This window comes from Pleuronectes platessa, chromosome 15, assembly GCF_947347685.1.
Source record: "Pleuronectes platessa chromosome 15, fPlePla1.1, whole genome shotgun sequence".
In the NCBI taxonomy this organism is placed as follows: domain Eukaryota; kingdom Metazoa; phylum Chordata; class Actinopteri; order Pleuronectiformes; family Pleuronectidae; genus Pleuronectes; species Pleuronectes platessa.
Window position 1 is genome coordinate 21,542,990 of NC_070640.1, and position 24,547 is coordinate 21,567,536.

The 24,547-nt window shown below is 39.4% G+C and overlaps 1 protein-coding gene across 1 annotated transcript; it reads right to left on the minus strand.

The window, feature by feature from the left end:
* Positions 1-7,297: 7,297 nt before the first annotated feature.
* nccrp1 (P1, F-box associated domain containing) lies at positions 7,298-11,378 on the minus strand. The gene is made up of 6 exons (XM_053441249.1): positions 11,126-11,378; positions 9,971-10,051; positions 9,784-9,880; positions 8,733-8,828; positions 7,801-7,939; positions 7,298-7,724 (listed from the first exon to the last, which is right to left on the minus strand). Exons 1-6 carry the CDS (start codon positions 11,265-11,267, stop codon positions 7,578-7,580), a joined length of 702 nt encoding a protein of 233 aa, XP_053297224.1. The 5' UTR covers positions 11,268-11,378; the 3' UTR covers positions 7,298-7,577.
* Between the last annotated feature and the right edge of the window lie 13,169 nt (positions 11,379-24,547).

Consider the following 24,547-nt stretch of genomic DNA (forward strand, 5'->3'; position numbering starts at 1 on the left):
TTTCCATTACCTGAGACACCCTGGCCAGCCACTGGCGGCCCTGTCACCTTAGAAGGAACAGCATTCTCAACTTCAGAATGAACCCAGACAGGGACACCTGTTATGCAATATTCAGGATACTGTCAGAAACATCAACAGCTGACTTAGAATATACAAACACAGGGCTGTTGCTGGCTGTCAACGAGTGACGTGTCAATATCAGTGGTAGAAGAAGTATTCAAACCCCATACTTAAGTAAAGTACAACAGTTTAATAACACTCAAATACAGCTCAAATTGCTTCAAGAATTGTGCACAAGTAAATGTACAGAAGTATTATCATCAAAATGTACTATTACTGATATAAATATCAAAAGTAGAGGTACATCTGTACATTTATTTCAGTAAGATTTTGATTGCAGGACTTGCAAGTATTTTTTAATTGCTACACTGGTACTGCGTTTTTTTTAATATTGTACTACGGTACTTTAGTTAAAGGACTTACTTTCCACCACTGATCATATGCACAGGCACTGCATGCACTTTACAGAAACTGCACTAGAGCTGGGCTCTAACTATTTAAGCTCTGTGAGCAATCTCTAATCTCTGAAATTTCCATGATGTGACACATTAAGAAGAACACCTCTACTTATTACCCAGTCTGAGTGAACATGTTGCTCATGCTGATCGTTCACTGGGTGAGAAAACACAACCTAAAGAATAACACAAGAGGGAAATGCAAAAAAGCACTTACAAACATTTCCCTTTCAAACCCTTTTTAACACGGCAGATGCAGATGTAGTGGCGCCTTTAAGTTGTCACCATGAGTGAGCGCTCGAATTCAGGGCATCAGTCGAGTTTAGACCAACAAAATGCTAACAAAATGTGCAGAGGCAGCCGGCAGGCCTGAACACACAATAGAGCAGGGAGTCAATGAAAACAAAACAGACCCCCACAGGCACTGACTCTCCTCTCCACACACACACACACACACACACACACACACACACACACACACACACACACATACACACTCACACACACACACACACACACACACATAAACTGAGAGAGAGAGACTGGTAAATACTGTCCATTACAGCATTAAACTGTTAGACATAAAGATAAAGGTAGACATGATCATTATTATTTAACTATAAAAATCTACATCACTTCTCTGCTCCAACTGTCCATGACAGGGGATTCTGAACTAAATAAGTACATTACATATACGTTACAAAATGAAGTACAGTAATCTAACTCACCCGAGGTAAAGGAGACCAATCCATAGGTATTTAATTCCCTAAATGAAGGGGATGAAAGGTTTTGAGGGGGGAGTCTGATCAATTGTACAGTTTGACAGGCAGTTTGTGGGGGGAAACGTGAGAGAAAAGTTAGGTGTAGTATAGCCCTTTGTCCGGTGGCACCTGCAACTGCCGAGCATATCGGTGCCTGCACACAAAGCCCCAGCATTGGTTTACGTGTGCTGTCACATACGTGGGGAGGAGGTTGCATTACAGGATGTCACAGAGCATCAGAGGTGGATTGTTTGGATTTAGCTTATTATCGCCCAACACATATCGACAGCCAGCGTGTATACAGGGATAAACCTTCTATTTATGCTCTTGATTCATTGTTTTCACCATAAAATATCAAAAAAAGAATTTCCTGCCGCAATTATTAAAAGCTTAAGGACACAAACATCAACGTCACCGGTCCAAAACAAAACAAGACAAAATACTCATTCAAATAGCTGGTATCAGCAAATGTTTGACATTTCTACTTAAGTGTTTAAAAAATTATAAACATTTATCGGAATATTTTCTGATTATCATGGAACAAATCAATCTTGTTAATAACAATTTCAGCTCCAAATGTGCACCCACTAAAACCAACAAAATACATTCTATTCTAATAATATAACAAAGACTCTCGTCATTTGTTGAATAGGTTTGCCATTATTCTGTTCAATTATAATATATGTCTGTTTTAATGTGTTATTGGCCAATGATCCAGACTTTCCTGATATCATTCTTAAACACCTTGATTCAATTTAAATGCCATATTTATAAGATATGAGAAACTATATGCCATGTGCAAAGTGATATAAGAGGTATGTAGCCTATGTATTCAATTAGAATTGCCTGGCACTGGAGGTGTATCTTCCCTCAACCTCTCCTGTCTCACACATCACCAACTCTTAACACAGCTTGTGGGCAGCCAGCACTGCCATGGACACAGGAGATGGGCGAGTAAGGATGTGGTACACGGCTCTGCCCACCTGCTAAATGAATGCTGTCAGTTAAATGTCAGCTCTGAAGTTCAGCCCTGATGCATGGGGGATGTTTCTGAATAAAACAAATCAATTGGAACCTCAAAGTTTCCCTTGGGGACAGACTTCACTTTAAGACTAAAGTGGCAGAGCAGTTGTTATTTCCTCATTCATTAAGAAGAAGCTGGCAGAAAATTATTTGATATTTCTGTTATTTATCATTAACATACATGTGTTGCAGCTTGTAGATTCCTCTCCTCATTCATATGGGACATTCAATTTTCTTTCAGTGCTGACTTGTTGAAATATAAAGTATATGGTTAGGACTGCATGTCCTGTGGCACCAGTTCACACTGGAATATGCTAAACGGGCTTCAAAACGATCAAAAGGTTATACTAAAATCATATGATTAAAGATCTGACTTGTTTTTGTGTTACTGACCTCATTCATCCTATTTACAAATGTATACTATAAGAACTGTATAACTAAGCTTTAAATAAAAACACTTGTCATAACCACAGGCTACATGTAAAAACACCATAATTTAACCAACTTAATAACCAGAGACTGTATATAAAAAACTTTTAGTAACCATATATTGTATATAAAACACCCGTAGTAACCATAGACTGTATATAAAAAAAGTTGTAGTAACACTAGACTGTCGATAAAACACTTGTAATAACCATAGACGGTAGATAAAATACTTTATGTGACTAATGCTGTCGGTCATCGGGCTCACATTATCAATCAGGACCACAGATGGGTCACAGTCGAGGGCGTAGCCTTCAGCATGTCTCCCGCTGAATAAACCTGCTCTGTGCCTCCTTCACCCTCTTACCTTCTGCTTTAGGGTCCAGCTCCACCACAGGATGCCATCGCTTCTCAGAGAAGTCTCCCGGTAAAACTGTGCCCGCAGCTGAACTCATGCAGTTGAACTTTCCTGTCTACTCACATCCCTGTATACTCAGCACGGTGATGCTGCTGCGGCCAGAGAGAGAGAGAGAGAGAGAGAGAGAGAGAGAGAGAGAGAGAGAGAGAGAGAGAGAGAGAGAGAGAGAGAGAGAGAGAGAGAGAGAGAGAGAGAGAGAGAGCTAACATGGGGGGAGGGGAGGAGTGGAGAGGAGGAGGGGAGGGCTATGATATGCTGACGTGCTGCCTTCACGGTCTCCTTCCAAAACTTCCTGCTGCTATAGTTGCCATTAACTTTGCAGTATTTTTTTGTTGTTGTTACAGTTACAAGATGCAGGTAGAGGTGGTTTGTTTATAAACTTATACATAATACATGGCCACCTCGTCCTAATTGTTACTGAGAGCACGTGAAAGCAGCTCACGCAGTATTAAGCACACAGAGTTTTTTTCTTCCAATTACTATCAAACAATAGTGAAGCCACTTTTTCAAAACTCTTCTAGCAGTATTGTCAGGGAATGTTACTTATACACATTTTGATATCTATAATATTAAGTATGACAAAATATGTGTCTAACCTAAATTAACAGAAGGTCGACCTGAGCAGACTTTAGATTAGTTTTATGTAGAATGTGAATATTGTATTATATTTCATATTTATGTTTTGTGTTTGGAGTGACCATCACGTCTCTGGTGTTTGCTTAACAACCACAGTCTGTATCTTATGACGGTAATGGACATTAAAGGTTCAGCGTGTAGAATTTAGTGACATCTTGTGGTGAAGTTTCAGGTTGCAACTGAATACCCTTCACCTCACCTCACCCTCCCGTTCCATACATGAGAGAGAACCTGTGGTAGCCTTCAGTTGTCATAAAAACTCAAAAGGTGTCTAGTTTGTACAATTTGGGCTACTGTCAAAAACATGGCGGCCTCCGTAGAGAGGATCCACCTCTGATGTTAATATTAAGTATCTAAATATAAAGGGCCCATTCTAACGGTAAATAAAACAACAATTTGTACAATTTAGATGATCACAACAAGTAAACAAAACTTCACTAGGATTATTTCATATTCAATTTCTGCCACTAGATCGTTCCACCTACATCTTACACAATGAACCACTAACTTGTAGTGTATTGTAATTTGTAGTGATGTAGACTGCTATCTGTCACCTGCCTAACACAAATTCAGCCATATAATCAGATATCGGCGCAGAATATCTTTCTTCATCAACTAGCAACAAGCATATTGGCCAAACAATTAAAGATATAGTAAAAAAAAAAAAAGTAAAGTCACTTGTTATCTACTCCCCACAATGCCAATGGAGAAGTGGGTGGAGTGTTTGAATCCACAAAACACTTACGGACTTTCAGGGCTAAACATCCTTGCAGCGAAATTCATATAAATAAAGTAACGATGACTCCTTGTAAAATGTAAATGCTTCCATACTGCTCCTGTGGTGTCATCCAAGTGTCCATGAGCCCTGACATTCAAGTTCGAAAACGGTGTCATTCAGAGTATTTGACTCATCCTTGAGTTCATGGTTTTTGGAAAGTTTGGTCATTGAATGCATTTTGTGCTAAAGAAATGAAAAATGGCCCACATAACCTTTTGTTTCATTGACTGTGTGAAGACAGTGTGACTTCAGCTTTGATCAATGCATGTTAGCAATGGAAAAATAGGACACTGTATGTATGCGGACTGTACAGTCGTCATTAGTGGAGCTGCAAAGTAATTACTCCAAAAGCGTACCCTACTTTCTGCTGGAAATTCAATTTGTACAGTTTCAGGTTGAAATTTATAGCAAAACCTCTGTTAACATGGTCCTCTTACTATCCAGCTGCTTATTGGCCCTTGTTGTCTCCTACCTTGCATGGCAGTTCCATTACCCTGAATGCATAGATGGAAGCAGGATTTTGGTTATGCTTCCTTTTGTGTGTGTGTTTGTGTGTGGTGTGTGTGTGTGTGTGTGTGAGTGTGTGTGTGTGTGTGTGTGTGTGTGTGTTTTTTATTGATTATTACAAGAGCATTTTTTAACCTTTTGACCAAATTCCTTGGAAATAAGGAATGCTGGACTCAGCAGTGACTGGAGACAAGTAGTGTCAGAGGAGATGTTGGAGCTGATACTGCTGCATGTGAGAGAATTTTTGATCATCCTGATACAGCAAATCTGTTCACCATGAAGAGACCACAGCCAGACTCATTCCACAGATACTCCCTTTTCTCTCTAAGGCTAAGCAGTACCCAAGGTTGGGTTATAGATACAGGGCCAACCAACAGTACCATGTATCATCTACGCTCATGGTCTTTCATACCAAATTCAGATGCCCAGACAGAGAGGCACCAGATCCAACTCATTTGCGTATTACATCAGTGGCTAGACGTAAAGGTTAGGTATGCATGCTTTCATGAATGTGCTTCTAGAATGGGTGACGCAAGATGAGGGACATACATTTGGATTCTGTGGGAGACATCTTCAGTCTTGGGGTCCACAATTGCTCATGTTACTCTGTTAGCATTTGTATATGCATGCATAAGACATCAGCTGCTGCCGGAGTTCTCCTTTCACCTGCCTCCAGAAAATGTCCATCACACTGCAGAGTTGGCTGCTTCGCTGGATCAGCAGAGCCATTTAACAGGAGACTCATCAGGAGGAATAAGAGGAGAACGCAGAAAATAAAGTATTTTTTAAGGCTGGATGTTGGCTGCTGTGCTGGTGCAGTCTTGCTTTTGGTCAAAACCTCCTGGACGACAGCGATAGCAAGAGCTTCATCAGCTGGGGTCACAAGAGGTCGAGGACATGGCACCACAGCAGTGAATGGTTCAGTCAATATTTGCTCTGATCCTCCCCTATCCTTTAAAATAGCACCAGTTCTCTGCAGTACACATCCAGAGTCTGTCTTTAGATTGTTCCAATCATCCCAGAAAAGTTGGCACAGAAGTTCTTTGGCTTTAATCTAGACTCCATGGTGATGAGATCAGGCCTGTGCAGTGGCCCAACTACCTGCAGCAGGACTAACTCTCCTTATTATGCCTTAAGACAGTTTTGTCCTCCTGCAGAACAAATTTGGGACGAATCCGGTTGCGATGAATAAGAATCACAACATCTTAAGTGGCTAAACCTGTGATACAGTGCTGTATGTGTTGGCATGTTTGCATTGTAGTGTATTCTTGTTGGATTAAGGACCCACGTTAGCTTAATTCTCTGCATGTGATATCCACAAAATTCAATCAGTTCTCTCTGCAGTTGTTTCTGACTCCAGAACTTCCCTTGGTGACTCAGCTTATTCCACCCACAATGAGTCTGGTTCTGTCTGAGGTTTCTTCCTGTTTTGTTTTTAGTCTTCTCTCCACTGTTGTTAAGTGCTTAAGCGGAAACACATTAGCTTCTCTCTGTGTTTGTTCATGTTGTTGAATTGATATTCTCTTGGTTGTATTTTGACTGTCAGTAAAGTGCATGTGGAAGCAATCAAACCACAATTTACACTGGAAAGAAGACACAAATTATACTTTGTATTTTATGCTATAGTGAGAGCATATTTTTGTCTTGGCAGGCTGTGAAAAATCCCTCTGGCTGGTGTTTATCATTCTATTTAGGTATTTTGCACATCTGAAAGTTGGGGATGGTATAGTAATAAATAAATGCTTTTTGGTATCACACTTTCTAGCCCACTAAATCTGAATTTATAACTGATAAGTCAGTATTAATGGATTTAATCATCAAGCCTGCTGCTGTAAGATTTTAAATAGACTGGGTCAGATACAGTCCCTTTTCAGACACCAGTCAGAGTTTCTTTTTGATTGCTTATAATTTATAGAAAATTATTAAGTGATTTAAGAAGAGAATGGTGTTTTATTACAAGATATTATTTGTTTCAGCATAATGTCAGAATGCAATTAAAATGTTTATGTTTACCAAAATAATCCATGGAAGAACTGGTTGCATAACTTTCACGAGTTTTAAGTTTAAATAAGATTGATTAATTTAGCTTTATAAAGGAGGGTTTAACTTAAACTACCACCTCCAAACTTTTTCATTCGAGTCCTTTTGTCTGTTGATTGATGTAGTGTGTCTGTATTTGTATTCAAGTGTCGCCCTTTAGAAAGTTTCAGAAACATGATTTCACAGTTAAAAATAAAATCAAAATTAATGTTTTATTAAACACAAGTATAAAATTCCTTCCAGAGCAACTATCCTGCATCCCCAGTTTGCAAAAAAAAAGCAAATGCTAAATTATAAACAATTTGGTCAATCGAAACAATCAGCATAAAAAGTAAAGCCAAAGATTGATAATTTAAAAGTGCATTCAAACCAACCCATATTGATAATCCAAAGCAAATATGGGTTGATCAAGTTGATTAGATTGAGCGTGTTGGCTGCTATAAGTGCTTTGCAGTGTTTCAGCAGGACTCAGCCTAGGAGCTGGTTGTGACTGGTCTGACAATCACTGAGCTGCCAGTGAACTTTGTAGGGTAGAGCTCCATCATGAAACTATTCTTCAGTCGGTGCACGAAGTGGACGTATCTCGCCCCAGGTCCATAGTTGCAGAACACATGCGACACCTGCAGGCCAACACAGAAAAATGCAATGATTGACCTGAATGCGAGCGGATGTCCTGCAGAGGGCTGTGCCACTCACCTCTTTCCAGGTGTGGGAGTAAGTGCTGAGGTCTTCAGTTGGGTTGACCGAGTGCTCTGAGATCACTGTGCTTTTGTCTGCACCCAGTAGCTTCACATGCAGCTGGTAGATGGACTGATGCACCTGACTCTCTTCATAGCTGAAAGTGACACATCATTTCATTTCATTGGCAGGCTCTTTCAAGACAGATGGCAACACAGCAAATGCTTACAAATTGGTAATTTCCAGTTTACTCCATGGAAGAGTCTTGAGCTGAAACTAATTGATAATTATATTGATAAACCTGCTATTTTTCAATCAAGCAATTGTTTTTTTAGTGTATGAAATTCCCCCAAATATCAATTTGTCATTGAAAAATTATTGAAATCATTAGTTAATCATTACTATTTATTCTAATTTAAATTGACTATTTGGCTACCTTGTCTCAGCCGTACTAACTTCAGAGAGGCTTCTTGAAGGACCTCTGTGGTTTGATATCAACTGATATTAACTCTTATTCGTTAGAGTGGTCTTTTGGTCAGAGAACAACAGATATGCTGAACATTCAAATACATTTATGTTGTGAGTGTGTGTGTGTTCAGCCATGTCTAGTTTGCTCCCACAGAGAACAGTTACGTGAAGTTATTAATATATCTGCTCATGTTTGGATTCCCCTTACAACTACAAACGATATGTTTTAGTCCCATTAGATTATATACAACTTTACTGATCACAAACACATTGATTCTGTTTACGGGGATTTGTGCTTCAATGCTAAACTAAAGTGTAAATAATCCAGGGCAAGTTATTTTTCTCCAAGAAATTCCAAATGTCAAATGCACAGGCCTTTGCAGAGTATGGTGTCACCTAAGTGTGTACCAATCATGCTGACAGTAATAACGAATCATACACTGTCTATTATGAAAACAGGGTGGTGGTGCTCATCAACTCACAAGTCTTGGATGACTATTTCAGGCTGAAATGTATCCAGCAGCTCTTCCCACAGTCCCTCTGCCTTCAAGTCCACAACCTGCTCCATGGAGAACCAGCTGAGGACAACAGAGCAGACATGAGTCCAAAATACTAATACAGTACCCAATAGGCCGATTTCTTGTCCTATATTTATGCTCTGGAGCTATTTTAGAATTGTTCCTTGATGTTAGTGAGTCCTCCTAAAACAGTTCTTCAATATAGTGTCACTTTTCATTATTTGTGTGTGGGACAGATGTTTTTATAAACGGTCAATGGAGCAGAGGGAAGTTTGAAAAAGTTGAGTTCATCCTACCTGGCTTATGTCCAATGTAGATTTTATAGTCAATAGTTTTAGTTAAGTAATTTTAAATGACTGATTGAACTGGTCGTGTTTTTTCATAAATTGCATGTCAGCTATTTCAGAGATCTGCTAAGGAAGTGACACAATCTTCAGACCCAAGTTCAAAGCCTTTCAAAATAAAAGCCCTGTAATTCATCTAAATATAAAGAATTGCGGGAACAAAAAGAACATTCTGCTTTGACTTTGAATGCCAATTGCTAAAGAGGAATTGAGTCTATGAATTTTGCTGCAACGACAGAGGTCAGCTCTCTAAGATTGTCGGTCAGTCCGTTATTGTGAAATATCGTTGAAATGATCTGGTGGGACAGATATTATGGCCGCAGGCTGCCAGCCACTGACCACTGCTGTAGTTTATCTGAGGACATAGCAGAAGACATGTTCATCTACGTTCCGACTGCCTGCTACAGAGCGCCGGTCGACTATGTTTATAAGTTGAATTAATATTGAAGATATTGACTGTCCAAATTACACCAAATGTGACACTGTACTTCCCTGGGCCACTTAGAATACACATGCAAAGTGTGAGGCCAATAGGATAAACATTGATTGCAATACGTGTAGTAGATACAGACAGACATTTGTGGAATTAATATAGACATGGCAGTTTTAAAAAAAAAATTCTCACTGGTAATCACCGTTATAACCAATAGTATGGTTAACATCCGACCCACCTGAGTCGAGGCAACTCACAGATCATGGCACCTTGTGGGATGCCACTGGTATCATAGGGGAGGATCTCGACAGACGTGGTCCAGCCGGTGAAGTCACCTAAGATTTAAGAGATGAACTCAGCAAAACTTCATTCATTCTCTTTACTCTCATTTGCTGCGTAACGTGCTGATCAGCTGTTTCTCTCACCGTCAAGTTGAAAACGTGGAGGTCCGCGCATTGGCATATCATGATACTCAGGCTCAGGTGGAGGAGTGTCTTTACTCATTCCTGTGTCAGGATTAAGACAAACGGACAGTTGTCAAAAGGGGCCACACCTACTAGAGCCGCAGTAATCACACCATTCATATCACAAAGCCAAAGAATATATCTTTCAGACAGGGTCAGTGGGTGTGCCCTGGTTTCAAAAACACACACTTTAAGAATTAGTCAGCAGCTCATAAATCTCACATACTGTATGCCCTTTGAGATTTAAGAGATTATATATTCAAACACACTGATCATTTTAGTTTAAACATCACAGCTTTACAGTGCATTGACCTCGTTCACCGATTCCTTCCCATGCAAGAAACAATAGTTTATTGTTCAATGAACATAGCTTTCTGAAAAAAAGAAGAAAAAAAACTTGTAGACCAGAGAGATGCAGTTTTTTTTTTTGATCTCAGTAGAAGAGATCACAAACACTTTGGTAAAAAAAAAAAATCATCAGTTGTGAGAAGTAAACCAACTATCTATTGTGAAAAACGAGTGACCTTATTGATAGAGTGCATATATGACACGTGATATGCCGTATAATAAGGACTAATTCGTGTTTTTCTGTGCCTCTGTGAAGCTGTTTGTTTCTGTGGTTTCCACTTTTTTCGAAATCTTTACACAAATGAATTTTCTGTTATGTTGATTAAACAACAAACAGTCATTGACAAGTGCCCCCCTTTGGTGTACGTATTACTGGAACAGATGAGGCTGCATTGAACCAATCATCAGTGCAGATGCTGCAGTGATAAGTAGAATAATAATAAAAACCAAACCAAGAGGAGCAGTGAGCAGGATTGACACAGTGTACTTTTTGATTAGACACAGCAGTTTGACAGATGTTCACGTTCAGAGGACGTGTGCGCTTATTGGCTTAATATGGCCACGTCACGTGTCACTGAAGAGGAGCAGCAGCACTGACAGTGAACTCAGCACCCGCCCTGGAACCACCTCTGGATTTCTTTATAGCTGAACTGAATCAGAACAAAACCTTGAGAAAGAGACTCCCAAAGCTGTAGAACCAATGAACTGAGGGGAAACGCTAATAATTAGAGGAAACCAGTAGCAGAAGCAGAAGAAGAGTCGTCGTACCGAGTGGAGCAGGGTTCTTCAGTAAGTTTCTCCCCAGCGGCTTCGCCTCGTAGATGGACTTCCAGTCCAAGCTGTTGGGCAGGGGAGCTCCCTGCAGGCTCCACTCCGCCTCAAACTTCTTCTTCCACTCGTCTGTAGACATGTTGACCCAGATGTTGTATAATATCACACTAATGCAGCCAGGAATTGTACAAGGACTTGTATTATCCTGTGTGTTGTGCGCCACACCCCTGTGTGTTGTAATGGAAGCAGCGGCCGCCTGCTCTCTTAAAGCCACAGCGTTTAATACTGTGCCCAATACAGGTAACAGACTGTCTCCCTGTCCGTCTATGTTCAGGAGGAAGTTTGTCGCTATATTATACAGTATATGTTAAGATTTGAAGTAATTTGAACTTAACAAAATATGAGTTCGATGGACTGACCAGATCTAAATCCGCCACAACAAACCAGATATCATTTTTGGTTAATTTAGTTCTCTCTTTCTAACTTTTTTAAAGCACAATTCATTCATTTCCAGTGTGTGCAGCACCTGAAAGGGAGTACTATAAACTACTATCCCTGTCTATCTTGTCTATCCTTGTTGGATTTGCAGGTGACCGCCTCATGCTACAAGTAGTGACAAGAAAACTAGCAGGACAAAAAACTAGAGAAGAATCCATCAGGGAGGATAAGGAGAGAGGTACCGTCTGTGCCCCAGTACTGTACCTCTGTGGCCAACAAATGAAAAACCATTCCCTCTTTGGGGGAGTTGTCTTGCTTTTGACTCTCCATTGCACCTGCTGTCACTTCATTTGCATCAAAGCAGTTGAAATTGATTCACAATCACTTGTGCTTCCTAAATGGACAGATTTATATCCATGAAGTTTAACTGACTTGTTTATTATCTGTTATACTGTGACGATTAAAGTTTCCTGTTGAATGTGACGACGCCACCGGGGTCTCCCACACACAGCCGGACACAAACCACTAGCTGTTCAGCTTTCAACACAAGTGAGAAAACATAAACTCAGACCTAAACTTAAATACACCAGCACGTTCTGCAGGTGTGTCCCGTCTCGTCTCTCTGTCCCGTCTCGTCTCTCTCTCTCTCTCTCTCTCTCTCTCTCTCTCTCTCTCTCTCTCTCTCTCTCTCTCTCTCTCTCTCTCTCTCTCTACTGTGCCAATCCCTCCTCCACAGTTCCCTTAATTTTTGGGAGCAGAGTATAATGTATACAGGGCAAGATAGATTCACTTTTGTGTCACAGATTATATTTCCTAAAATCCTAAAATGAAAAGGTAATAGTGTTAATATGAGCAAGTTATGAGTGCCATAATGAAAGTCTAGAAAACTTTGCCTATTGTTTTCTCAAACATTCCACCATAAAGTGGTATTCTGACACTTGACATACAGACAGTGGTGAATTATCTGTGCCACCTCTCAAGGAATTATACAAAAATTATATTTCATATAAAATAAAGTTGCCAACTTTCTATTTAATTTTGTCGAAATCTCTGCAGAAAAGTTTACTGAAACTTTTTGATTCACATCTCAAACTCTCAGATAATGAGTACCATAATGACTAAGTTGCTAAATCTGCCTTTAATTTTCTCTATATATTACGGTAAAATCTTCTGAAACTTGACATATTCACCGTTGGGGTCACCAAGAACAAGAGTGAGGTGAAATATCTGTGTCGTCACTCAAGAAATATATAATATTTCATACAAGCAAGCACGGACTGACAACCAAAAAACAACATACCTGGACGGACAACACCTGGACGGACAACACCTGGATCTGTTCCACACTGTCAAAGTGCCTACCCCACCCCACTGTCTAAGTGCCCCTGAGCAAGGCACCTTACTCCCCTAACACCGGCGCCGTGCATGGCTGCCCACTGCTCTATGTGTCCTCCTGTGTACACCAGATGGGTCATAGCAGAAAACAAATTTCCCCCCTTGCATGTCGTGTGTGTGTGCATGTGTGCATGTGTGTGGGACAATAAATGTAACTTGTATCTTGTATGAGGGAGTTAATGAAAAAGCAGCCAACTTTGCCTTTCATTTTCTCAAAACATCTACAGTAAAATCTTCTGAAATTTGACTTACCGACAGTGGGGGTCACAAGACTGAGTAGAAATATCTGTGTCACCTCTCAAGGATATTTTTAAATAATAATTAATATGAGAAATATTTGATATAATTAAAAAGTAGCCAACTTTGCCTTTGCTTTTCCATAAAGGTCTTTAGTAAAATCTTCTGAAAGGGGACATACAGATAGTGTAGGTGGGCATGAACAAGAGTAAGGTGAAATATCTGTGTCACTTCTCATAGATGTTTTGGGAATAATATTTAATATGAGCAAGTTATGAGGGCCATTACGAAAAATAAATTAATTTGACCTTTAATTTTTCAGAAATTCTGAGCTGAAATCAACTGAAAATTGACATGCAAACAGAGTTGGTCACCATGAACCAATATGAGGTGAAATATCTGTGTCCCCTCTCAAGAATCTATAAAGTAATACTAATTATGAACATGTTATGAGTGCAACAATGCAAAAGTAGCCAACATCACACATTGATTACTGCAACACAATCCTCACTGGAATCCCCAACAAACTCATTCACCAACTCCAACTCATCCAAAACTGCAGCACGGATCATTACATGTGCAAAACCCACTGAAAATCTCCTCTGTTTATTCAATAACTCTTGCTCCCTGTATAACAACGCATCAACTTCAAAATCCTTCTGTTAACCTTTAAAGCCATTCATACTTTATCACCTGTTTACCTCACAGACCTCCCACACATGTACACTCCCCTTCTTTATGGTCCTCATCAGCAAATCTACTGAGGGTACAAACTGTTAACCTCAGCACAATAGGTGCCAAGGCCTTCTCTCATGCTGCAGCCAATCTCTGAAACTCCGTTCCCCACTGCATCCGCATACTGGACTCCATTACAAAAGTTAAAACTGCTCCCCAAACCGATCGGTTTCAGCTAACGTACTAACTCTAAATCCTTTTTATTGCCCGTTATCTATATTTCTATAGATATTTTATTACTTTTGCTGTTGGTTTTTATGTTTGATAATGATTAAATGATTTATTGCTGTTGGTATTATCTGATTTTAGGTGAACTTGAGTTTCAGGAAAGGTGCCATCAATGAACATATATTATTATTATTATTATTATTATTATTATTATTATTATTATTATTATTATTATATCTGGTAACGAGATTGGAGGAGAAGAGAAGAAGATTACCTTGTTAACTCTCACTTTTTTTAATCTGTAATCTAGTCTCAGCCCACAGGGCCACTCCTGAAGCCTGAATTTGATCAAAATTCAAGATTCAGATCAATTGGACAACTGGTTGAATAAAAACATGGGATGGGAGCTAAGTGAGAGTGGGAAATCCAACTTCCAGACAGGAAAACTGTTATCAGTCTGTTGGTCATTAACCGACCGAGCAGCAGTTATTGAATAGTAAAAACATTTGTCTTTATTTGGACAAAACTGTCAGTGGTTTGTAATGTGCAGATGCACAGTGTACCATGGGTATAACTGAATTCAACAAATTGCTTTTTTCATCTCTAAAAATCACAAAACAAATGTCAAAAGTCATACTAACAAGCTAAAAGCATTTCATTGTGGTTAAAGTATCAACATCTCTGAACATGACTAAATACAACAACCAGGCTGAATAAGGTCCAAAACCAGTCAGACATCAAACGGTTTATTTATATCTAAACATACTTCGGATCTAGTACTTTGGTGCATTTAGAAGAAAACCTGAAAATAACTTAATTTATTGAAATAAACTTTGAACTTCAGCTCCAGATATAAAGAGTCAAGATTTTACATGTTTACATTAGATAACATGTCTAGACCTTAAAATGTATATAAATGTCTGGACGTTTACTAAGCACAGTTGCAAGTATTATGTCCCAGCAGAAAGGCTTCACCTTTTACTGATTCCTGGTGGCATTGACTCTTAAACTATTCTCTTTCCTATCATTCCGAAGGGTCAAAGGTCAAACTAAGCTGCTGATCTCGAGTTGCTAAGGATTTTTATGTTTTGCACATTAATAAAGTTTTGTAATTAAGTGAGTTATCAACAACTGTAAAAATGCATCACCCTGAGGAATGAGGAAACATGCAATTTACAAAAAATTCACAAAAGAAAAGTTTATTACTAATGAACCTGTTAATCTTCATAAAATAATTGCTAGTTTTGTTCATTGGTTACAAAAATGAAAGTACAGTAGTAATATATTTAAACTTCTGTATGTAAAAAAGTATTTGATACAATGGCTTCATGTTAAATAATTATTTTGCTTTTAGTGTTGACAATGTCACCCTCTTTCTTTTGACACACATATCTATTTATTATGTCTTGCGGTTGTGGAAAGTCAGATTTTCGTTAGTAATGTGTTCCTTTAAGAATTGGAAACATGTAGATGTATGTAGATGTATCAGTGGTGTTGTTGCAGATTATTTTACTGCCCTGATTGACTGTGACAGTGTAAATAGCTTGTTTGTGAGTGGCATTTATGTGAATGTGATCTACACTGATTTGATTGTCGAGCAGAACATGGGATGAAGGGCAGTAGCATGCACAGCAAATACTTTTCAAATGTCTCCATCTTGTGGATGGAAAATGCACTCAGAAGGAAACTCAACTTCACATACACTAGCATGCATACTGGAATAGTGTATATTGGCAGATTTAAAGTCTGAACCATATAGCAAATACAGTATGTTTTCCAGAACCCATGATTTCTGTATTCTCAGCATAAAAGCCTTTGCTGCAGCTGCAACCAGGAAGCAAATGCAAGAACAATGCTCCTGAACAGTTCACTGGATTCAGTCGAGCAGCAACATACAGAGGCCTACACTTTTAAACCCTGACAGTTCATCTCTGTTAGCAATTTTGTATTGCACCTCCATAAAGATGGGAGACTTGTGAAAGACAGACTTTAGATATGAAAACAAAAGGTCCAGATCAGAATAATTAAGGGTGAGATATTTTATGTGAAGCCCCATACACACGGGATCCTACATTTTCCATAATGCAGCTTGACTGCTCTACATAAATCCTCTAATTGTCAAGCTCCATTCTCTCAGTATTTGTCACATATTTAAAGACTCCGACTTAACTCAAGGTATTTGTACTGTTTTGGATGGATGCCTTTTCTTTTTATTGCTGCAAAACAAATCTACCTACAGGTACAAATTAAGTAACTTATTGCTATAAATCAATGGATTGCCCATTAAATTCTTGGTTCATATCCTGCACTCCCACCTCCACAGGTTTCAAGAAAATGGGTTCAGAAGTTTAATTGTGATCCAACTGACAGACAGCAATGAAAACAGGTCTGAAGTATGAAATTATGGCTACAGACTTCAAAGGGTAGATGCTCTTGCTCAGTCAAATACATTGACCATTACCATGCATGGACTCACAGCAGCCATGGTTTGACTTGCACAAAAACCCTTATTTCCAAATATCTCTATCACTGGTTATAGGCTGAGACATAGTATATATCCTGGACTCCATAGACACTAAAAGCTGTTCCACTTGTTCAGATTGAGAATACAAAAATATATAATTTCTATGCCTCACTTGAGGGATCATAAAGAATATAAGCCTGTATGATTGTGTGTCCATCATCCAGGACACTGTGTGTTCTTTAAACAGTGGAAGGCAGGTGCAGGTTGGACGTAAGCAGCATATGCCACAGGGGCTAATTTATAGTTCAGCTGTCAATGAAATAAGGAGCCAGAGGCAGCAGGGTTCATGGATGGCAGTGAGCCAGGGAAGCAACAGGGGGAGGCAGACAGTGTGTCTGACGGGCTGCTGCACCGACCATACTGTGCAAATATCCCTAAAAACAAAGCAGTGCTGTATGTTATGTAGGTAGCTGCAATGACAGGGCTTAGAACTTGAAGTGTGTGTCCCTTGAGTGAGGCCACAGGCTGTTTGTCCCTTGAGTGAGGCCACAGGCTGTATGTCCCTTGAGTGAGGCCACAGGCTGTGGCGGAAAAGTGGGTCAACACACAGTGAGATTATGTAACAGACATTTAGTGACATGAGCAAAGCTGCTAGTTATGTGTTACTGTATGGATAGACAATAAAAAAAAACATAAGAGTTTTTAAACCCAATCAGATAACAGTTGGGCTCTGTGGTGGGAGCAGTCAACTATTTAATATCTATAAATTCGATAGAGGAAATCCAAGCTTGAATTCAAATTTCAAATAACCAAGTCATGTAACAAGTCAGCATGGAGAGTGAGTTTTTTAAAAACATATCAGCAGCATTAAGTGTTGAAAAACAATGCACATACAGACACTTAGGTTGAGAGAACTTCCTCGCATGGTGATGTCCAAATAGTCATACGACACCTGTCGACTACCCCTGTGCCCCTGTGCATTGTGGGTTTGCTGACCTGCGTCTGTTAGAGGTGAACTCTGTCTGCCTGATAATTCATGAGTTAATCCATTCAAGTGGTAAAGCAGATGAACAATCAGCTCTAGCCTCACTGGAGGGGTGATACACACATTAGCTCTGCACTTAGCAGATGAAGAAGAATCCCCTCCAATAACGATGCTGGCGCGCAGCTGGAATCAGAGTTAGAGCAGAGCACCGCCTATTTCACACATATTTGACATGACAGAGGAGGGTTGGTGCCACGAAGTTTCAGGTTTAGTTTCAGGGTTTTTGAAGGATGTATCATACGGGCAACTCAAAGTCAATTTATCTACTGCTTTGTCTTTTAGTTTGGTTTAAAATAAAATATGACCTCATAGAAATGTAAAAGTAAATATGTAAAAAAAGCCATAATCACTCACAAGGACAATAAAAAGAACAGATACATTTGAGACCGGCCATGTGTAACACAAACTGAAGACAAACCTTTAAATGTGAAACTTGAACTTTAAACTAGATTACCACTATATATACATATACATGGCAGTGAGCCAGGTGTAGATTCACATTACATTGCAAAGTTCAACAGTCACATCACATGTGCAACGACCATTACATACTGTTCTGTACTCCGGCCTCTGCCCTTAATTCATTCATTCATTCAGATGCACTGATTCATATTTGATACGCTCAGATGAATATTTTCCAACTAGAGCACATAGTGTTCATGTGTTTCAGTCCGGTTAATCCTATTGAGAGGGCCATACCTATTTGCTTAGTAACAGCACCTGGATGAATCATGATTTAATACTGTGGTGAAGGGAGGAAGTGAAGGACAAATGCCACGTCCCACCCCTCACTTAACCCACAGTTTTATGATAAAATGTATTTTTTGTCTGATTGCTGTGCAATGCATGCATGAAGTGCATATCATGATGATTAGTGATCATTTGTTTAATTAGACCACTGATTGATCACCTCAAATTTGAAGCTACTCGAAATTTGAAGGAGTCTAGCTTAATGTTGACTGGCACAGCACCAAGGCAGCTACATCTGTTTAATACAGTAATTATGCAAGGTCAAGTTAATCAGATCCCATATTGATGCAGGTTTCACTAAAGCTTGGAGATATGTAGTCAAGTCTGAGATTGATGGAGAACTGACTCGATGAAATTGAATCAGGGGTCAGGGTGGGCGGAGGCTCCTGTTTGACAGGGTGCAGATGGACCAGCAAGCCTGCTATAATTATAGCCTCCTCGTGACCACACTATGTACAGTACATTTGACACTAGTGGCTTATCTTTCAATGGAGAAAGACCAACACCAGTACTGCAACAAGCACTGCAACAAGAACACCAACCCAGGCCTGCATTGTTACTTTATATTATAGAATAAAAAACTAATTTTGTCAATTTAACAAAATCATCATTCAAAACGGTTTGAGCCTTCATTCAGGGTTTGAAAGGTTTGTGTCAGTAGATAAAACAAACTTTTGGAAATGATATGGTTCCTTCAACTTTATATCTTGTGCATTTTCTGCATCTCCCAGCAACTTCTCTATGGACAGGTGTTGAATTTAATGTGGGAGAGAATATTGAAATAGTCTGCCATAAAGGTGTTATTTATAGAGGCTTACTACATCATTGTAATTGGTTGCCAAGCACATAGTGTTACTTCTCCAATCACTGAAATGGTTTCTAATTGATGGAACAGCTGATAGGTCTCATTACTCCAGGAAGAGGTAGTGCAACTGCATATTTCCACTTAACTGACCCATAATTTGCTCTGACCAAGTACTCAGGGTACTATGGCACACAGCTGCAGCTTGACACTGTGCTATTCTAACACAGGTCAGTGCAGTTGGCATGAATTCCTTTCCAAGGGTCAGGTTTTATATGTCTTAAGAGAGTGTTCCGAGATGGGAAAACTCAACCAGCAATTGTAGTCCTCATAATAAACATAATTTTTGTAATTTTTAAACAGGGCCGGATATGAGGCAGATAAAATACAAAAAAGCCCAATATATGCAACACATGTACATAGATGGGTTAGGGAAAAAATAATCCAGCTCCATCTTATGACAAAAATACATTAGAACTATCCTCAATCAGATAATGTCCAAGCTGTGCCAGGTGAATATTTCTGTGGCTTGAATGTTTCCGTGTTGTGCGATGCTTGAGGAACTATGTGGGTGACATTGGCGTAAAGCGCATGCATCATATTACTGCCCTGTTGCATAAGTGTTCCAGACTGGCAATATTTAATTGCCCTGGGTGAAATGTCAGAAGGTATTGCCGCAATATCTGGTGACATATTTGTAGGTCATAGAACTTCCTTATAGAGACTTAAAGTTAGCCAAATTTATTGTTAATTACAAACAGTAGCTTATATATCAGAAATAAACTGTAAAAAAATAGTCTCTTCCCATGTAAATTAAAGGTATTCGCAGTAATCAGTTCACTTTACTCGTGATATAAAACGCTCCATTGGTTAAAGGGCAAGACTGATTTATGGAGAATTGGAAACTTGCAACAATAAAACATTTCTCCTGGTGATTCTAAGTATAAAGTAACCTTTACTGCTAACTGTTGAATTCTGTCTCTCATCGTTTTTGTAAATATTTTTTCAGTAAATAGAGTTTGTCAAGGAGAAAAATGAAAGAAAGAAAGAAACCTGAAAACATGCACAGAACCTAATTTTGTTAAAACTCCCCCTCTCAGGACATGGCAGCAGACAGCTGGGTAACATGAGACGGGGTTTCAATTCAAGGCAAGGGCACAGTGACCAGCTGACTCTCCTCACCTCTATGTCTCTGAACACTAGCTTTCAGTGGCAAAGCAGAAAAATTGAACACATGGCAAAGTACAACACAAGTAGTTATAGAACATTTATGCATAGAAAGCAGAAGGTCTTGCGTGTACAGAGGTATGTGAAAGGGATACGAGTGTGGATCTACTTGCTGGATGACAGTGGGTGTTAATGATACAGAGGACTGGAAGGAGCAGGTGTGAACCAGTCAAAGTTGGATGGGACATCCCACAGACGGGGACGCCCCCACCAGCCCCAACCCCTATTGGTACAGTGCCTGTGATAACGTCCCTGTTGAACGGTTGATGCACCTTTACTCTTTCGTCTTAACATACTTAAAATGCGTGGGGTGATGTAGCTTGCACAGCAACAGTGCACCAACACAGTGTGGAGACCAGCCTTCTCACCTCATCCGACAGAGAGAGCGGGCTGTTTTGACTTTATTTGATGACAGAAACATAGATTTTATTTTGTCTTTTTTACAACACAAATATATATTTAATTCAGTTCTAAAATAGCAAATGTAGTCAGAATGATGACAATAACATTTTTGGGTCTTTTGTCAATTTGGCATGATTGGAATTACAGGGAATTTGTATCAACAAACATCACTGTATAATAAATTAAATGTACAGAGATACCCTGTACATTTTGTTCTTTTTTGGTCTCTGTTAAAGACCTGTCAATCAATTTGAGAGGGATAGCTGGTTCTAAACTTGGGTTTTGAGTTTCAGTGGAGGGGGATATCATGTAACTACATTAAATGGATGATATATTGAGAATTTAAAATAATGAGGCTCTTGCCGGCAGGAAACCATTTAAATTCTTCCAGGCAAAACTTAATTCATAAAGTGTACAGAGCAGCTGCATGTTATAAGCACTGGTAATATCGTGTCAAACATTTGAGACATAACCGTGTCAAAGACGTGTGCAAATGAAACTAATGTCAAACATGGCATCATCTTTCATCCTCACGGTCCATCTGACTGTCAGTATTCCATCGAAGATTCAATTTCTTATAAGCGGCATATCAATCAGAACAGAACTGAGTTTGATCTTCTGGTTTGACATTCCTTCCTCTGCAGGTTGCATGGGGTTAACATCAGCCCCAACACAGCATTAAGATCTGCATAACTTCATGGTATCCTATCCAAAACCCTGCAAACAGTTATTCTTATGAAAGTGTGGGTGTTAAGTTTTTGCTGAACCCAAGGTGAGCTGGAGGTGGACCAGTAATGGGTCGTTTTGTTGAGGTTTGAGTGTGTGCTCTTGAGAACTGGCACACTCGGTTGCATTTGGACAGAGTGACCATGAAGCCCTGGGACAGTTTAGGTTGTGTTGTGGGTGAGATAAAGGGGTATGCTGCCTTTTCTAGGTGGGTCATCATGATAAACTGAAGTTTGGTCCTGTTCATGTAAACAAATAAAATGAGTTGATGAATTAATAATGCCTGGGCAAAAGGCTGAGTACAACCTAAACAGGTCACCATCATACCACAGGGCCAACATACAGAAGCAAATGACCATGCAGTCACATCCATTAGTTGCCAGTTAGCCGATACCCAATCGTCATGTCTTTAGCTGTGGGAGGAGGCTGGAAAATCTGAAAAAAAGGGTCACTTATTTTTAAGGGTTTACCCAATTAAACATTTAATTGAGGAACTTTGAGGACATGTGCTGTTCAGTTCTTTCCATAAGAATATATTTTTCTGGAAATAATTAATTTTGATATGAAACCTGAATTTAGTGTGATGTTTTAGAAATACAAATCTGACATTTGTAACAAATCAAACTAGGTGAGATGTGATCTCTTTCTTACCCTAGCTTAACTGCACATTGTTTCTCTGTCCAATTGGCAGGGACAGGGATATTGTTTTTCTCTCCGTATTCAAATGCCAGTTCACGGCACTTAACTGGAGCAAGGCCATGGAACTGGTCAGCTAGTTGTTTCAAGTGTTTGGCAAGCTCCTCCTCCATCTCATCTGTGAATATTCTCTTTACCTTAGCTACTGCACCCCAGGCTACTGATTTTACTTTCCCTTTCTCTTTTTTCTTTATGAATCTTTTGAGGGTTGTCTTATCAATATTTCTATCCCTTCCAGCTTTTCTTAAGGACTTCTTTCCTTGCATGACCTCAGCGGCTGCACTCTCCATCTCTGCGAGGCGTGTTTGGCCCCAGGTTGTCTTCCTGGTATATAGTTTCTTGGCATGATGGCTTTTCTACAATGTTTATGACATTAAAAATAAAACATATATAATGTAATATAACACTTAAATATGTTTAAGACTAAACTTAACTTGTGCTTCATGGTGGGGTAAAGTGAGACACTGTCCCACTTTACCCCACAGTCACTGTTTTAGAAAAACAACATCTCATAGCAATTCAGGCTAATCTTCAGCTAGCATCAATCACATGGTTTTATATGTTGGAAGTTCACCAACATGTATGATATAAGTTTTTCTACCTGATTCAATTTGTTTTGACACAACAGTTGATTAAGTTCAAAGCAAGAAAATTTGGTGAAAAAACTTATTTCCACAGCACCAGCACCAACTTCTCCTTCATGGCAAGGGGGGAATGGGAGGGGCTTGAAAACATAATGGTCACATGACCGCAAATGTGTTCCGTTGCCTATATACAGGGGGTGTCTCACATTACCCGATGTCCCACATTACCCCGCTCTCCCCTACTGAGAAACATGCTTGTTTATTGTTTATTGTCCTATATGTACTGATTCTCCTTAAATGCTGTTAATGCTTTGCCTATGTTTTATCTCATTGAACGGAAGCTTGGGGTGCTGCCAGGCTGCATTAGGGCACCTGCCGCGGCAGCTCCAACCTTTGTTTTGAGGGATCTGCTGCCTCTGTTGCCACACTGTAACCATCACTGACACGGTATGTACTGATGCTTTTACACCATGGAAGTTCAAAACTCGTAAAAAATATTTTGAGGTTGAAGGAGTAACAAGAAGTCTATTTTAAATGTTTTTATGGATGTTAGTGTATTTAACGAAGAGTCCTTGCCGAAGGCCTATGAGATCCTGTCCTATGTTAAATATTTGGGCCAAAGCAAACTTATGATAGTAAACAAAACTGTAGATGGTTTTATATGCATTTGGAAAGTAACATTTTGTGAGTCTCTCTTTGGAGTGACAACTGCAAACACTTGTGGCAACTGTGACAGCTTCCTCCAAATAGTGTGGCAACAAAGGCAGCTGCCTAAAACAGTGTGAGAACGAGGCAGCAGCTGCCTAAAAACAATGTGGCAACAGAGGCAGCAACTGCCTCCAAAAAGTGTGGCAACTGAAGCAGCTACTTAAAAGTAGTGGCGACAAAGGCAGCTGCCTTTAGCAGTCTGGCATCAGAGGCAACTGCCTCTACATATGTAGCAGTTTCTGTTGACAGTGGAAAGTGCCTCTCTCTACGAGCTACCATTGCCACAATTTGAGATTGCCCTTACTGCTTTTCCTTTGTCCATTGACAGCTAACTGCTTCTGAGTTTAGCATATTATATTATGTTGTGGGAACAGAAAGATAAATGACAGAATGCTGATATATCCATTTCACCGTTTGCTTTTTATAGATGAAAAGTCCAAGTGAGGATTATTAAGTAAGTAATCAACTAAAACATACCACACAAAATTAAATTTGGCTGTCTTTGCTATGCATCTGAGCAAACAGAGGATGATGTTATTTAGAATTTAACCCTAACCTTTTTTTTATCAAACTCAAAGATAACCCTTATCATAAACATTTTTTTTTAGCAAATATAGGATGGTTGAATAAAACCTTTTTCTTTTCTTTTTTATATCAAACAAACAACCAAACTTTATACAATTAAAGTGAATGTGAAATCTGAATCTGAGACCATCTGTAGAAGCAGAGTTGAGCCAGTTCACACTTAAAAAGAACGAGTTCCAAGTTCAGTTCATGCAGATGAAAATGAACTAGTTCAGGTTCATAGTAAATTTTTTATTGGGATGATTTAGGTGACAAACGTACGGTCATGTGTATGTTTATCTGTTAGATCTCTGTTGTTTATGTTTGAGTTGTTTCCATGTTTGCACTCTGTGTTTCTGTTTCCTACTTTATTTTGTAGTCTCTGTTCCTTGTGTGTTGTTTCTATCTTCACTTCCTGTTGGTGATTGTCTTCCCCAGTCCTCATGTGTTTCACTTGTGTTTAATTGGCCCTGCCTTC

Excerpts from the sequence above, each read along its gene's own strand:
- nccrp1 (XM_053441249.1), bottom strand. The coding sequence starts at position 11,267 with ATGTCTACAGACGAGTGGAAGAAGAAGTTTGAGGCGGAGTGGAGCCTG. Across the intron at positions 8,829-9,783 it reads TGTGAGTTGCCTCGACTCAG|CTGGTTCTCCATGGAGCAGG; the intron begins GTGGGTCGGATG and ends TGTTGTCCTCAG. Across the intron at positions 7,940-8,732 it reads GAAATAGTCATCCAAGACTT|CTATGAAGAGAGTCAGGTGC; the intron begins GTGAGTTGATGA and ends TGTCACTTTCAG.